The 15,659-nt window shown below is 46.6% G+C and overlaps 1 protein-coding gene across 1 annotated transcript in view; it reads right to left on the bottom strand.

Annotated features, from left to right (window-relative positions):
- Nucleotides 1-15,659, bottom strand: part of IDUA (alpha-L-iduronidase) — a 616,851-nt gene that overhangs the window by 400,151 nt on the left and 201,041 nt on the right. The window contains exon 4 of the mRNA XM_069626380.1: nucleotides 12,307-12,414. Within this exon, the coding sequence (XP_069482481.1) occupies nucleotides 12,307-12,414 (108 nt within the window). The remainder of the gene's footprint in view (nucleotides 1-12,306; nucleotides 12,415-15,659) is intronic.

Raw genomic sequence — 15,659 nt, 5'->3', positions numbered from 1 at the left:
GTCCGATGCCACCTCACCTTCCTGTATGATCTCCAGGGCCTCCGACCTCCTGTCGTCCGGTAGGAAGTCCAGCAGGGGAGCGATCTTGTACCACAGCTCCCTGTCGTAGCGGGCCACAGTCGCTAGGGCGTTCGCCGCCTTAATTGTCATCGCTGCAGACGAGATGACTCGTCGTCCCATGGCGTCCAGCTTTTTTCCCTCGCCGTCGGGTGGGGAGGTCGAAGTTGAGGATGACGCCCCCGCCGCCTTCTTCTTGGCTGCCGCCGAGACGACCGAATCCGGGTCATAAAGGGGCGGAATCGGGGATCCAGTACTTCTTCTCGTACCGATCCCTCTTGGCAGGCATCGTGGACGGGTTCTTCAGGAGAGCAAGTCCCTCCTCCGAGATATTGTCAATCAACGGTGCCGCGAGGACCGTCTTCCTCTTGGCCTTGCGCCACTGATAGAGGAAACCTTCCTTCTTCTGTTCCTCAGGGCAGAGCCGAAAAAGCTTGGATGCTCTGGTAATCATGGCGTGGAAGGAGCCAATTTCATCGGGCGCAGAGGTCCGAGGGAGTGGTGATGGAAGGCCCATCCCGTCGTCACCACCGTCGTCATCTGTCCCCGTCGTGGCCGTATCCGTTCCCGTGTCATCCCTAGGATCCGGGGAAGGAGATGAAGGCTGAGCGGGCCGCACGGGCTGGAAAGGCGGGGGGGGCACTCTCCTTCGCTTGTCTGGAAGGCTTCCCGAGGGGCCCGGTTCTGCTGGGTTGTCCGTTGGAGTTAGGGGCAATCTCGTCCTTATCTCCGTGCATAAGGTTTGGATTGCCATCAAAATGGCTACCGAGTTGTCCTGAGGCTCGGGCACTGGCCGCGACGGGCACGTTGGTTGCTCTTCCTCCACAGGAGCCTCGTCGGCGCAACCGTCGCTCTCTTCGTCCACCTCGTCAGGGTTCCCCCCGTGGGACCGGACCTCCTTGAACCTCTTGTTGAGGCCCTTCACAACTCAGCGGCTGTATCAGTGTCTGTGACGGCCACCGCCCCCCTTTTTCCACCGGGGTCTTCACGGGGGTCTTATCAATGGGCTGAAAAGAGGATTCCCTCCATGGCGGCAGGGAAACTCTGGGCCCCAAGGTCACATCTACTGGGTTAGCCTCCACAGGCTTCGCCAGGGCCGCCGCGACTCCCTCGGTAGAGGCCTTCACCGGGTGAATCAAGGCCTTCACCACCTTGGGCGTGCTTGAGGCCTTCACCTTGGGGGAGGGGTCACTGCCTCGCTCCCCCTCGGCTGATCCCTTCGAGATCGACCAGGGCCTCTCCAGAAGCTTAGCCGGGTTCTCGGATTTTCTCTTCCCCGAGCCAGAGCATTGGCTCGTGGTTGATGGCATCAGTGAAAGTGCGCCCTGCCCAGCAGCCGAGGAGCCTGACCATTTGGTGCTCCCGGTGTTCGCGGACTCGCAGTGCTTTGCCTTCTGTTGGGGCCCCCGTCACCAGGGCGCCCTCACAGGACTTAGAAGACCGCTCGGACTTCTTCTTTTTCTCACCTGCTGGGCCCTTCTCCAGCCAGCTGGCGAGGCGGGTCCGACGATCCCTCATAGTCCGTTTCGACAGGTTCTTGCAAATCGCACAGTCCTTTTCCACGTGCGTCTTGTCTTCGTGAAGGCAGTAGAGACATCTGGAATGCTCATCCTCCTTGAAAACATTATGTAATCCGCATTCAGGGCAGTTCCTGAATAGCTTGGATCCGGGTGTCGAGCTTCCCTTGTCCTGGGCCATGTCCACGAGGTAGGCCTTAGATCTTCTGGAATCCTCCAAGAATTGTAACTCGACGAAAACTTTGCCCTTGAGGGGTGTAGAAAATTCCAAAACGGGTCCCCGTTGATCAGAAGTAGAAACGGTGGATCTTGAGGCTCAATTGACTGAAAAAATGAGATTAAACTCTTTAAAAAAAAAAAAAAAAAAAAAATCGCAAAACGCAGTAAAAGCTCGAGAACTATAGCACGAGGACTCCCAACACAAAAACTCTGAGGATGGCTGCCAGGGGAGGGGCTTAGGGAGAGGGCAGTCATTGGCTGAGGGCAGTATGACCCAGAGGCCCGTGATTTGTTACTACTAAGAAAGACAGATCAGAAATGAAACTGATACTGATTTTTTCTTTACCGAGGATTCCCAGGCTGATGACGGGGAATATTCATGAGCATGTGAATCCATGTAAGACCCCATGCTGGAGAACCAGGGTCGCTACTGGAGGTGCAGTATTTTCTTGTCAGTGACTTGCCACCGCCGGATTAGCCTCCGGGGTCTCCTAATTCCTGGCCACCCTTTTTTGAAGAGCCACATGGAATGGTAACATCATTCGTAGGCGGACCCCTGTCCAAAATATCGTTAAGATCATCCTGATCATAAGGTGCTGGGGGTCTGAAACAGCCCAAGTATTAAACCACCTTAGACTTAAGGTTTCTATACAAAGAGTCAGCATGCTCTGCAGGGTCTGGTTTAACGAACTCCAGCTCGGAAGAGGTATCTATTCCACCTGCGTTATGCAAAGTGTCACACAGGTCTTGCATCCTGCTCTCCTCCGACATCAGGCATTCTGGCATATTAGGTGTCCATATTGGAGGCCAAAGGGGACCTCCCCCTCCTCCTCCGAACATTCCTCCTCCTCAAAGATAGAAGTGATGTTCCTAAAAATTTCCTTTTTAGGAAGAGGGACAAAAGTTTTCTCTGGCATGGAGCCCAGAAGCTTAGAATGCGTCAAAGGCGTCGACTTAGACTTAGCCAAAGCCTTCCTAGGATGAACAACACATCCTGGGCAAGTAGGCCCCACTGGCATCGACGGCTTCAAAGTCGACTTTGACAACGGCGCAGATGGCACTGAAGGCCTGACAGGCATCGAAGATGCAACTGCCACCAAAGATGACATTGAGGGCTTTGACGGCTTCAAAGGCTTAGACGAAGTCAGAGACCAATACCTCTCTCTCCGTTTCGAATGATCCTTCGACGCCTTACTCGAGGCCGGGAGGGCTCTCAAGGGGAATCACACCTAGTACCGGGGCTCGAGGGAGCGCGAGTATTGGGTTGAGACCGCTCCTTGCTGGCTTACACAGAAGGCGCAGACGGAGCTCTTCCCGGTCTCTGTAAAATAAAGTGTTAAGCATCTCCATCCGGAAAGCTTCCCGATCCGCCGGTGTCGATGTCTTAGACGAGCATGTCACCCTCTCAGGGGTACCACCTGACGAAGACGACGAGGAAGGCGACCGGCTGTGCCTTCGTTTCGACCGCCTCAACGAGTACAAAGAGTGGTGGGAACCACTACGGGACCGTGAGCGATTGGACTTCTTCCGACAAGGAGCGTTGCCCCTCGACTTGCCGGTCAACGACCCAGCCGGTCGGGATTTATGGGGCTTGAAAGCCTTGTCTACCTGTAATTTCCCCTTTTGTTCCCGCAAGGCCTTTCCTGTCATGGACTGACATTTTGAGCAAGTATCCGTCTCGTGGCCCTCGCCCAGGCACAACAGACAGACCCAATGAGGATCCGTAATCGACATCTTGGAGCCGCACTCTTACACTTTCTGAGCCCAGAAAGAGCAGTAATCGGGGTTGAAGACGAATACATCATCGAAGATTATAGCAAATAACAGTACTCCAGAAGTACAAGGTGCCCCGAGTTTCATGAAGCAAACACATTTGCAGAAAAACGGAACTGAGGCCAATAGGCGCGGTGCGTGCTACTTATAACTTCAGATGACGTCACCCTCGACGGAGGCCTTCGAGGGACATCGACAAAGCCATCGACGCAGGGCGCCCTCTGCCGAAAATGTTTCTGAAGCAGCCGAAGCTGGACATTACATGTCAAAGATGAGGAACATGTTGGAGGACACAATCCATTTGAAACTGTGATCTATTTCAGAATACGATATGAGAAGGGTTAGCGCCTAGAAAAGGGGGACCCAGGGGTGAAGTCATCACCCTACGTGTAACTGTGATAAACAATTGAGAAGGGTCAGTGCCCAAAAGAGGCAGGAACCCTGGGGAACAACTTTGGAAACAAACTTTGCTAAAGGAACTTTTGTTTTTGTTATGTCAACACATCAGGCCATGAAGGCAAGAGACTTTCTAAGGAAACAAGACTTGGCCATCGACGGTCCTGAGAACTGCCATTTGGACTGTAGTCTTGTGCTGGAACAGCCCGAGACTGTACTGTGCTCCAAGCTCCCATCTTACCCAGTACTCAAAACGTGGGCAAGGGAGACCCAAGCTATCGCATCCTGACAAATTATCCCACACTCCTTTTGTTATTAGTTGTGAGGTTTGGCAATGGGTTTCTTAGTATAGGCCCTTTTATTTTGACACAACACCACCAGGACTGCCTTATTTTTCATTTGATGGTTAATGCTTGTACCCATCTTAGATTTAGGTTTAGATTAGGCATTTTTCCAACCCGCATACAGCATTCATTGCTCAATAAACACCCTTGAACTGTGATCAATTGTGTCTGTCTTACTTGTCACCATGAGTTTCTCACAGCCCCCCTATTGGGTGCTGAGTCAATTATTGTGGTGGACCCATTAGGGATCTTGGATCACACGGTGGTCACAATGGATTTGCAGTGGCCCGGGCAGAGATCGGGATGTGGAGTTGGAGTGTACCGGGAGAGCTTCTGCGGGACCCTGTCATTAGGGGAGAATTAGAGGAGAAGATTAGGGAGTTATTTGACCTCCATAAAGCCTCTGACATGGGGGAGAGAGTGTGTTGGGATGTGCTCAAAGACTCGACTAGGGGGGTGTTTATCGCCCTAAAAACACAAAGGGATAGACAACTGAGGGCCTTTGAAACCCAGCTGGAGGCTGAAGTTGATGTTAGTAGGACGCAGGCCACAAATACCCCATCTAGGAAAACATTGAGGGAATATTGTCAAGCAGTGGGCCAGCTCAATGTTTTGAGGACGAAGAAGGCAGGAAGGTCGTTATTGTTTGTTCGCCAGTGATTTTATGCTAAGGCGAACAAAGCCGACAAGTTATCTAGCAATACACCTTAGGGGGGCATCCGGTAAAAATAATATCACTGCTAGAATAGACGATCAAGGGTCCCGCCATACCTGCACAGAGAAGATTCAGGAGTGCTTTGCCAACTATTATAAGGACCTATATACATCTCAAAACCCACCGGATAGATCCCAGGCCGACCTCCCAGAGAGGATCCGCCTTCCCAAATTGGCAGAGGAGGAAAGGAAGCAGCTAGGGCAGGAGATCATAGAAGACGAGGTCCGGAGGGTTATAATGGACCTACCCCTCCAATAGGACACATGGGCAGATGGCTTTACAGCTAATTATTATAAGACATTTGAAGGATTGTTGGTCCCACAACTAACCAGCCTATGTAACCACTTCCGGGAGCCAGGCAGAATTTCGGCGTCAATTCTCCTCCCTAAGCCCAACAAAGATCAAAAGAAGTGCACATCATCAACAGCGCTAATAAATGTGGTTGCAAAAATGTATACAAACATTTTGGCCAATAGACTAGGGGTGAGTGCTGCCTACTCTAATCCATCCGTATCAGTCCAGTTTTGTACAAGTGCAGCAGACGTTTGACAATGTAAGACAGCTGGTGCACCTGGTAGAAAAGGTGAATAAGTCCTCGGTCTCTGCAATCCTGATTTCCCTCGATGCCGGGAAGGCTTTTGATCGAGTGGAGTGGGCATTTCTATTCCGTGTGATGGAAAGGATGGGTTTGGGAGGGAACTTCCTGCGAATGGTTCAGGCAAATGATGTCTCCCAATGCCGCGTCTCCAGATGAATGGATCAATGTCCAGCGGTATTCAATTGAGCAGGGAGACCAAGCAGGTATGCCCCCTAACCCTCTTGTTATACGTCATTTACTTAGAACCATTGCTGGAATTAATAAGGGAGTCAGACGAGGTGCATGGATACCATTTGGCTGCATACAGCAGAAGCTAGCAGCCTTCACAGATTATATGCTCTTGATTTTGGCAAGTCCAGGGGAATCGTTGAAGGCAAGTAGGGAAATCCTATCGGATTTCGGGGTGGCCTCAATATAACTAATTCGAAACTACTGAACCGCGGTTTAGGGCAGGGAGGTGGCAGGGTTGAGGGCTGAGTCACCATTTACATGGCGCCCACATGGTTCAAATACGTGGGAATTAGAATTACTCCAAACCTGGCTGGTTGGTATGGGGCCAATTACCTGCCCATGCTGGCAATAATTAAGGCAGACCTCCTAAAATGGAAGGCGCTTAAGATCTTCTGGATGGGTAGAATAGCGGCATTGAAGATGGTGACGCTCCCTAGACTGCTCTACCTATTTCCAGCACTCCCGGTGCCAGTCCTGAATACATTTGTTTGCGAGCTTAGGAAAGCAACAGGTGACTTTATATGGGAGGGCAAGACAGCAAGGATCAGTGGAGCATTACTGACTTACCCGAGGGGGGGAAGGAGGGATTGCGCTCCCGAACTTTAGATTGTAGAATGAGGCATCCCAATTGCGGATCATACGGGAATGGTTCTCGGGAAAAGGGGGGAATCAGTGGGTAGGAATGGATCGGGCTGTGGTGAGTCACGACTTGAAGGCAGTTCTGTGGCTGCCGCGACAGCATAGGCCAAAGCACATGAACATGAGCACTATCACTAGGCTAATGGCGGAAACGTGTGACAAACTAGCAGGGAAGTATGGGATCATGACATTCCCGTCCCCATTCACTCCTATATTCAATACTACAGACTTCTCACCTGAGACAGAAGCATGGGCATTTAAAAGATGGCAGGGGGTGCAGAAAACTGCGAGACATGTTCCAGGGAACTATTATATACTTGACGGAATGCAAACAGTGCTTTGGGTGGGTGAAATCGAAAGGCTCAGGTATTTTCAGTTGCAGCATTGGATTCTAGATCCAACGGTCAAGGCGGCGTTACAACGTTCATTCATCCCCCGTTTCTTTCTTGCGGCACTTTTTGCCGAAAATTTGCTGTAAAAACATTGAAAAATATGGGGGTGAGGGGACGGCATATAAGAGATAGGGTGGGGTGGTGTATAGGGATAAATAATAGGGGTGGGAGAGTCGGGGGGGCCCCGAATAAAAAATTCCTTTTGGCACAGGATGGATCCAAGGGGCTCGTCTCCGATCTCTATAAAATCTGAGACAAGGCTATTCCCCGGGAGGTTTGGCCTTATATGGGACGATGGGAGGGAACGGTGGGGAGAGATCTGTCGAGGGGAGTATGGGAGAGATTATGGAAAAGGATACCAAAGGTAGTTAAAGCAACCCCATACAGGAATGCTGGTACATGCTGCTCTATAGGTGGCATTACACGTCGGCCCGACTCTACAAGATATACCCTGGGACCTCGCTGGAGTGTTGGAGGGGTTGTGGTGGGAAGGGTATGCGGTCAGATATTTTGGTGGAGATGCCCAAAAGCGCTTTTGTAGGGAGGTACAGGAGGCTCAGGTGCAGGCCTATAGGGGCCAAGGAGATTATGCCACCGGAGGAGGTCCAATATGTTGCGCCAATTGGCTTTACTTAGTACAAATTCTTATTTTCTCAAATTGTCCGGGTTTCATGCCTTTTCTCATTCCCTCAGTTTGGTACCCTTTTTGTTGCTCCTTGTTATTTAAATTTGGTACCATTTTTTGTTTAATTCAGATTAATGTGCTTTCTCATTTCTTTAGGTTGTCTCATTTCTCATTAACTCAAATTAATGCACTTTTTTATTTCCGAAAATTGTCTGAATTTATTCATAATTTGTCTTTCCCTCGACACGTGTTTCCCCGTCTTCTATCATTAGATGGTTCATCAGGAGGGGTAAAAGAAAATTTGCATAGACATTAGCATAAAGTTAATAGATTTGGCTTTTTCAATGTTCATTTGGAAATTCTGCGAGGAAATCTCTGCAAGTAGGGAAACCAAAGTTTTTGAAGTCTTAAGAAAGAAGACCCTAATATACCCATAATGATAGTATAAATCTATCCAACAATGAAGATAGTACCGAATGCTGATCATTGAGAAAGTCAAATATACTAATTTCGTGATGAAACTATGCGAGCAAAGAAAACGGAAAATTTGAGTTGTTAAAGAAGGAAGATTCCAATAGAATGACAATTGGAGCAGAAGCCCAATTAGCAATGAGGGCAGCACCGAATGCAGAACATTCAAAAAGCCTGCTAATGTCTATGCAAATTTGCTTTTACCCATCTCTTTATTTCTGTAGTTTAAACAGCACTGGACAGCCTCAGTACCAAAGGATCAGACATTGCTGCCTTTTTTCACAGTGAATATCAAATAGCAGAGCTGCAAAAACAAGCATGTTACAAATAAGGAATTCACCACCAGCTGCTTTTAAGGCTGTATTTCTATATTGTCTACACCGGAGGAGGTCCTACTGGGGTTGGATGATGACACAGAGGAGGCAGAGAGTTGGGGTCGCAGGAAGGCAAGGACGGTGTTAACCCTGGTCGCTATGCGCTAATTGGACAGAGGTGGAAGGGTGAAGCCATCCCCACGCTCCAAGATTGGTTTTGGAAAGCTTGGGATTTTTTGGCGCTGGAGTGGGCAACATACGCGATGAACAATATCTTGCTGCGCTTCTCCAGAGACTGGGGGAAGGTCCTAACCTTTCTAAAGGAGGATTTTAGAGTGCAATGGTGCCCCCAATGCCTGAAATTATTGGACTTATACTGACATGGGTGAGCGAGTTTCCTGGCCCCCCTACCAGACATATGTCCAGACAGGCCCCGGTGGGAGGGATGTGTGTGGGGGATGGGGTATACTGGAGTTGTCTCTAACACTTGTATTTCCTTTTTGAAAACGAACAAAAAGAAGTTTTTTTTAAACGCTTATCCCGAATACAGAACTGGCTGTTCATGGCCAATGGTGCTTGTACTGTTGGCTTGCAGCCTGAAAGATTCCCTCCCCACTATTCATTGCTAAGAGGATGCCTTCCTGTTGTCATAGACTTATGTGGTAACACTCATGTGACACACATAGCACACTGCACTGGAATTCTAACTGAGCTAGGCAGCAACTGCACTCTCAGACAATAGACTATCAAAACAGCACACTATTCCTCCCTCTTTCATGAGTGATAGGCTTGTAACATATCCTGGAATGTGTAAAAAGCTCAATCAAGGACCACCATACCCTTTCGATCTCCAGCTATACTCATCCTTCACACAGTCTATTCTAGAACAGGACACATCTGGCTTCCATGCTTGGCAATTATTGTTTCATGTAAAAATATAAAAGATAATCGGGGTAAAAAAGGCAACATGATTTAACTGGGGGGAGGGCTCAAGACCCTCACACAGACACAACACTTATATTAGCTCCTTGAAACCACTTCACATTGACAGTGTGTTTGAATCCCAAACCCAAAACGTATACAAGGTATTAGTGCAAATGCTGTAAACAAAAATCTCGTCAGTGAATAAATGGTGGTGAAAATACCTCTGCAGTGAAAAAGTTGCCATGCAAAACGGAGCCAAAAACTTATCTAGAAAAGTAGTAAAAAATGCAGCACTGCTAGGATAAGTGTTAGGTTTAAGGAGGGTTTAGTGGGCTTGTGATTGCCTGGTTTACGATTAGAGTAAGAATAGCGGTTCTGGTCAGGGTGGTTGTGCGAGGGCAGGTGATGTTTGGGGTTGATTAGTAGCTAGGATAGAGTGAGTTTAAGGATATGTGTTAGGGTAGGGGTTATGGCAAGGCTAGAGCCAATAGAGGAATGGTTGGGTATATGTTAAAGAAAGGGATAGAGAGGTTGGAGAGGGAAGGCGATGTAGGCGTGATGTTGGTGTAGAAAAGGAATTAGGGTAAACTTGTAGGTTAGGGTAGACTAAGTATTAGGGTACATTTTAAAGTTGGAGTTAGGGTATGGCTAAGGTTAGGATTAGAGCAAGGGTGAGGTTAGGATTAGAGCAAGGATTTGGCTTAGGGCAAAGGCTATGGAATTTGTGGTGCACAGGGAATGGGGTTTGAGTTCGGTTCACTGTCGATTTTCTGTTTATTTGGTGAATTCTATTGAGTCAGATGCAAATAAAATGGGTTAGTGTTAGTTAACAGTCCAGGGTAGAATATTGGTTGTAGTTGGGGAAGGGGTTAGGAATGGATTTAGGGTGATGGTGGAGGTTTTATTAGAGGTTTGGGTCATCGTTAGGGTTATATCTTATTACTTTTTTGTCTTCAAAAATAGATTTTTGACAACCTTATTGCTGGCAACATTTTCAATCTTTGCACAGCTTGTATTGAAAGACAACATTTTTTAAACTACTTTTTGCTGACTACTTTTTAAAATGACTACATTTTCCTGGGCACATTTTAACATAGAATCATTTAGAATGTATAATCCTGATCTATGGTACATCCTAATAGATCCATACACACCCAAGCTGTCACAAAACTTTCCTTTACCCATCATCCCATCCCTACGTCTGTGGCATTTCACCCACTTTCCAATCCCTACTCTTTTTCCTCTGCAGACTAAGGTCTGGATGCACTGCCATGGGCACAATATGCCAACCTCCAGACAAGCCAAGTGCTCTTAGACCAATACAGTGGTGATTTTGCGTAGTATAAAAGCCTTGCAACCTAACTTAACATTGAGCAGCGAGTCTATGTATAGGTAAGCACCATTTTGATAACCACATTGCTTTCTTGGCACTACATTATTAATGGGCTAATGGAGTTAGAAGGCAATAGCTGCTAGTCAGTTCTTAAAATGATCAATTAAAAAAAGAAAGTCACTTCTCCTTCTGATGTATTGCCTCCAACAGTTTCAATTGCTGTCCCAACCAGATTACTAAAACCTGCAGTAATGTACTATAACAATGACAAAGTAGGCCGTTGCTATAAGAAATTATCTGAAAGGGTTTCAATATTAAAGATCATTGGGGCTGAAGGCCCCATGGCATTGGGAAATTGGAAAATCCAAAACCATTTCCTAAGTGGTTTTTTTTGGCCTGGAATGTTTCAACAAATCAAACAATAAAGTGAGAGATCTGGCAAATTTGTCAAAGCACTTTCAGAGTTCATGTGGGTACAGCTCCTCTCTAAGCCCTGTCAATTATCAAGGACAATTTTTTCCTTTCTGGGTATTGACATTATGACTCAAAGGCCAGAACGCAGTGTATACTAGTGTTAGTTTACTACAGTACATGCTGACGGAAGATCTTTACACTAAGGAACAACACTACCTAGCTGATTGTTAAATACCTGCCCCATTTGTTCTCTATTGTAGGTTCTGCCAAAGTAAATGTTGATGGATTAGGGATCCACTTGTATGTCTCACTAGGGGAGGAGGTGCCAAGAAGCCATTGGTAGGAAAAGAGGCGGATCAGGGCAGGAGCAAGAGAAGGAGGCTTGAAACATTAGAAATGAGAGGAGGTAGTGAAGACTAGAATAGGAGAAGGGCGGGTGAAGTAGATGAAGATTAGAGCATGGCGGATTGTCAAAGAGAAATGGTGAAGAGAAAAGCAGGAGGAAGGGGAAGAGACATGGAGAAGGGGGTAACAAAGTGAGAGGTTACAAGAAGGATGGCTGGTTGGGACACAAGCTTTTAAGTAGAGCCCTAGCTTGGTGGAGGAGTAGGAACCAACGAGGTCACTTGCAGCCAAATTTAGATGAGTCACTAGTGGGGAATGTAAGTGCAACATCTTGACAACTACAAAAGCCAAGCAAGCAATATCACCAGATAAGACAAATGTGTGGGGCAATCAAAACCCCAAATACTATATGACTTGTTCTTCCCACCAGGTAGGCAGAGACTAAAAGAGGGGTGGGGGTTTGAGGACCATTCTAAAGGGAAGCTTGATTTGTTTTAGGTTTTGTTGATTTCCCACAAAGTGTCCTAGCTTAAACCTAATAACTTAGTTTTCTGTATGTACCATTATTAAACACTTGAACAATAAGCTTTGGCTGAGTTGCCTGTTCAGCTCTCAGCCCATAATATAAGTCCTAATGATATATGAAGCCACACATTGAATGGCGTGTAACCTCTCAATCATACTAATCTGGCAAACGGGTGCATTCACATAATTCATGGGTTCCTTTGGCAGGTGTCATTTTAAAGTTGAAAAAGTGTGCCCTGTACTCAGACAATTTAATTTCAACTTAAATTGAACGGTTATAACATGATGCAACATCGTGGAGCTTCCTACTTTTGTCCCCTTGTATTGTTTGTACAAAATTAAAACAAATACAATGTAGTTTCAAAAAATTGAAGGGTTATAGTTATATCTGAAGTGCCAAATCATCCATGCTAAAAGGTACGTTTTAATAATAACTGATGTAATAAAATTGTTGTAATTACCATACCAACTCACCTATATACCGCTTGCCAATGGCAGTGATAAGCTCCTTCCACTCCAACACCTGCTTTTTATCTTCAAAATCATTAAAATAGTCCGAGGGGCTTCCCATCAGTTCAAACCCTTAAGTATACAAAACACATGTAAATGTCATTTGTTTGAAGGATACCCCATTGTACTGAAAACTGATATATTGTTGACAATCAGAGAACATCAGAATTTACCAGTTTAGTGAAGAAAGCCTATTGAACAAATTTGTATTGTCAATACCTTAAAACGTATCATTATGAACTGCTTAATTTTATATCCATCTGTGACGTACACAATATTAACTTCCTTTCTTGGTAAAGGAAAGCTTTTCTTATGGATGGATTTCAAGCATTTCCACTGCCAGCTTCCATGTGCACAGGTGGGTGTAGGTCAGATGGTCTAGGTGTGCGCACTTTCCTCAGATTGGGAGTGGATGCCTAATTGTGGATACTCAGTCAATGACGTCCTGCTGTTCAGATTCTAGGCTGATAATGGTTGTTATCAATTAGGCCTCTTCTAATTGCTGCTTCTGTCCATTATTTAATTTTTACTAAGAAATATGGGTGGGAGGTACCATATGATGCCAGGAAACTGAATGGATGCTTCCATCAGAGCTCGCACTCGCTGCACAATCAGACAAATAAAAAAGCACTTCAAATAGATCTTGACTCAATGATACAGCACAGAAAGCATTGCAGAGAAGTTGTGGACTATGCTGACTGGAAAAGCAGACAAGAAACCAAAGGGCATCGTAGATGTAGGGTGACAATAAAAGTACAGTGTTCAATATTAAAATTAGAACTGAATACCCTAGTTGAGAGACAGGCAGAAAAGGTTATCCATTCAACTAAGTAGTTTTACTCCGTGCATGATATCAGGTTTAGAGGCTGCTGGCAGAGAAGTAAAGGAAACAGGAACTACAGAAAAGTATTGCGGCATAAAGAAAGAAGGTTATGTTGTGGTTCCTGCATCAGTTGATATAAACAGCTGTTTTATATCAGCTTCAGGTTTTTATATGAGGGAGCAGAGCTCAAAGGAATTGAGGCAGCACGCTCTAACTCAAAGTGGTCCCCAAAGAACGGATATAGCAAGATTCCCTAGTGTTTTCACACCCTTGGGCATGTACAACTACATCATACCCCACACCCAAACGCAGTCTGAGACACGACGTTTTCAGTGAAGACTAGGCTTCCCAGAATATTGTGGTACTGTGGGAAGCAGGCACTGTGGAGATGATTACTTAATAGATGAATATATGAAAAATAGCAAGCCTGACAAATCCGAGTGTATGAATCAGATCACTCTGGTAAATAACCAAAGCCAAGAGAGATTACATAATCCCATTTATCCATGGATATAAAAGTGGCTAGGAAAAGTCTGTAGGATTCAAAGAACTAGAGGAAGCAGAAATTCTCTTTGAAGCTCGCGTAATGGAAAAGGAGCACATTACCTGGAGAAAGCTTGTGGATGACTGGATAAACTGCAGAGCGAGAGAGACTAGGAAGGGGGTAGGAGAAACATTTGCCCCACTGAGAAATGGACCACTAAGGGTAAGTGAGATTGGCAGCTTTGACTCGCCCAATCCAACTACAGACTCCACAGAGGGAATTGGAGCGGTTGAATCCTGGGGGTTACCAATATTAACCAAGGTGAGAAAAAGAGAAAAAGCAAGGTCTGTGGCAAGAGGGTCAAACTAGCTGCCTGACATGTACCCACAGGTGATGGGGTGGACTGAAAGAGGCACATCTACCCATGAATCCCATGGTTGAGCACAGAGACTACTCCCTTGACAGCCGAAAGGGCCACCCCAGGGGTGTTTGAGAGAATGGAGCCAAGTGTGAGAGAAACACTTAGGCCACTGAGAAGCAAATGGTCAAGGTTGAGATTGGCAGCTGAACTAACCCTAACAAACTAGACTCCTCGGTGCGGGACTGGAGAGTCTGAGCTTTCTACCAGAAAACCCCAAAGGACAGAAGGATAGAAAAAGGCAAGACCCATGGGAAAGATGGTCACTTTGACTGCTGACAAGTACCCTAAGGTGGGGGGATAGAATAAACATCTATCAACTAAGAAGTTGGTGTTATTTATTTATTTTTTCACTTATAAAGCACACTAAACCGAAAGGCATCAAGGCGCTGTTACATCAAACCAGTTACTCAACAAGAAATGTTTGGAGAAAGCTCAACTTTAGATTAGCCACAAGATGGGGGGACAGAAAGAACAAATATTTCTGCGCTGTGAGGGGTACGTGAAGAGAGCTAGTGAAAAAAAGCATTATAGCCTATGAAAGGCCAGGACAAATCAACAACCTTGGCAGGAAGGGGGAATATGCTGCCTGGTAAGGTCCCTGAGGCGAGCGTAAAAGTGTGCGTTGTGCATACATTTCTCAAAGTACTTTTTAGGATGCAGAAAAAAGTTAGAGGGGATGCTTAAGGGGTAAAACAGGTTTCAAGAGTCAGGATAGGATCTGCTATGGTGAACAAAGCTGTTTCTGACCTTCAGAGAGCTTTCGGGAGCAAATACTACCCAAGCCAAAACTAACCTACGTGTAAAAACGATTGGATGAACAAAGGGCCACCAGTAAGTGACTTCACTACTCACCGCCCTTAGCTCGATTCTGGTCCAGATTTAGCAAGTCCGGAGATGGTTCCCAGATGCCCTGGTGCTGCGGGTGCGATACAGGTCAAGCATGGGACAGAACTGCTTCTCTTGATTTGTATAAAGAAGCAGTGATGCACTCAAAGGAACGTGTGAAAACCGACTTCAGCAACCATCACTGTCGCACAGTGGCGCAGGGAAGCACAACACACGCAGTTAGACGCAATCTCATATCTCACGGGCCAAAGGAGCTGGGATGATGGTTTTTGGCAGTAGGATGCTTTGCTGGATAAGGTGTGATTCCCCAAAGTCTTGGGTCGAAACAGGGATGCTCCTGCATGGCAATCAAGGAGTCAGCTAGACAGCCCACTGGATGGCCCAAGGACACTTTCGAACAGGCTTACTTGCAGGGTTAAAAGGAGACGCCAAGAGTGATTTTTCCCACCAATCCATCGGTTCGAAGCACCTTTACAGGTCTTCTGAGATCAAGCTCAAATCAGGGCTCGATCGGGACAACAGCGGGATTCAGATGCCAGCCCACTTCAGTGGATCACAGGATTGTTCTTTGTTCTGGTCGGCTTTTCAGAATGCTTGGTTCCTTTGTCAGATCTGTTTAAAATCTGTGGCTAATCTGCTGGAATGAATGCAGGACCCGTCTTCATATCCACATTCAGGCGAGTGTTCACACCCGGCCCACCAATGGGAAGATCTGCTCCATGCATGCGCACAAGCAGTGGTGC

The sequence above is a fragment of the Ambystoma mexicanum genome, chromosome 6p (assembly GCF_040938575.1).
Source record: "Ambystoma mexicanum isolate Mex_15411 chromosome 6p, UKY_AmexF1_1, whole genome shotgun sequence".
In the NCBI taxonomy this organism is placed as follows: Eukaryota; Metazoa; Chordata; class Amphibia; order Caudata; family Ambystomatidae; genus Ambystoma; species Ambystoma mexicanum.
This window is presented reverse-complemented; position numbering and strand designations above follow the sequence as displayed.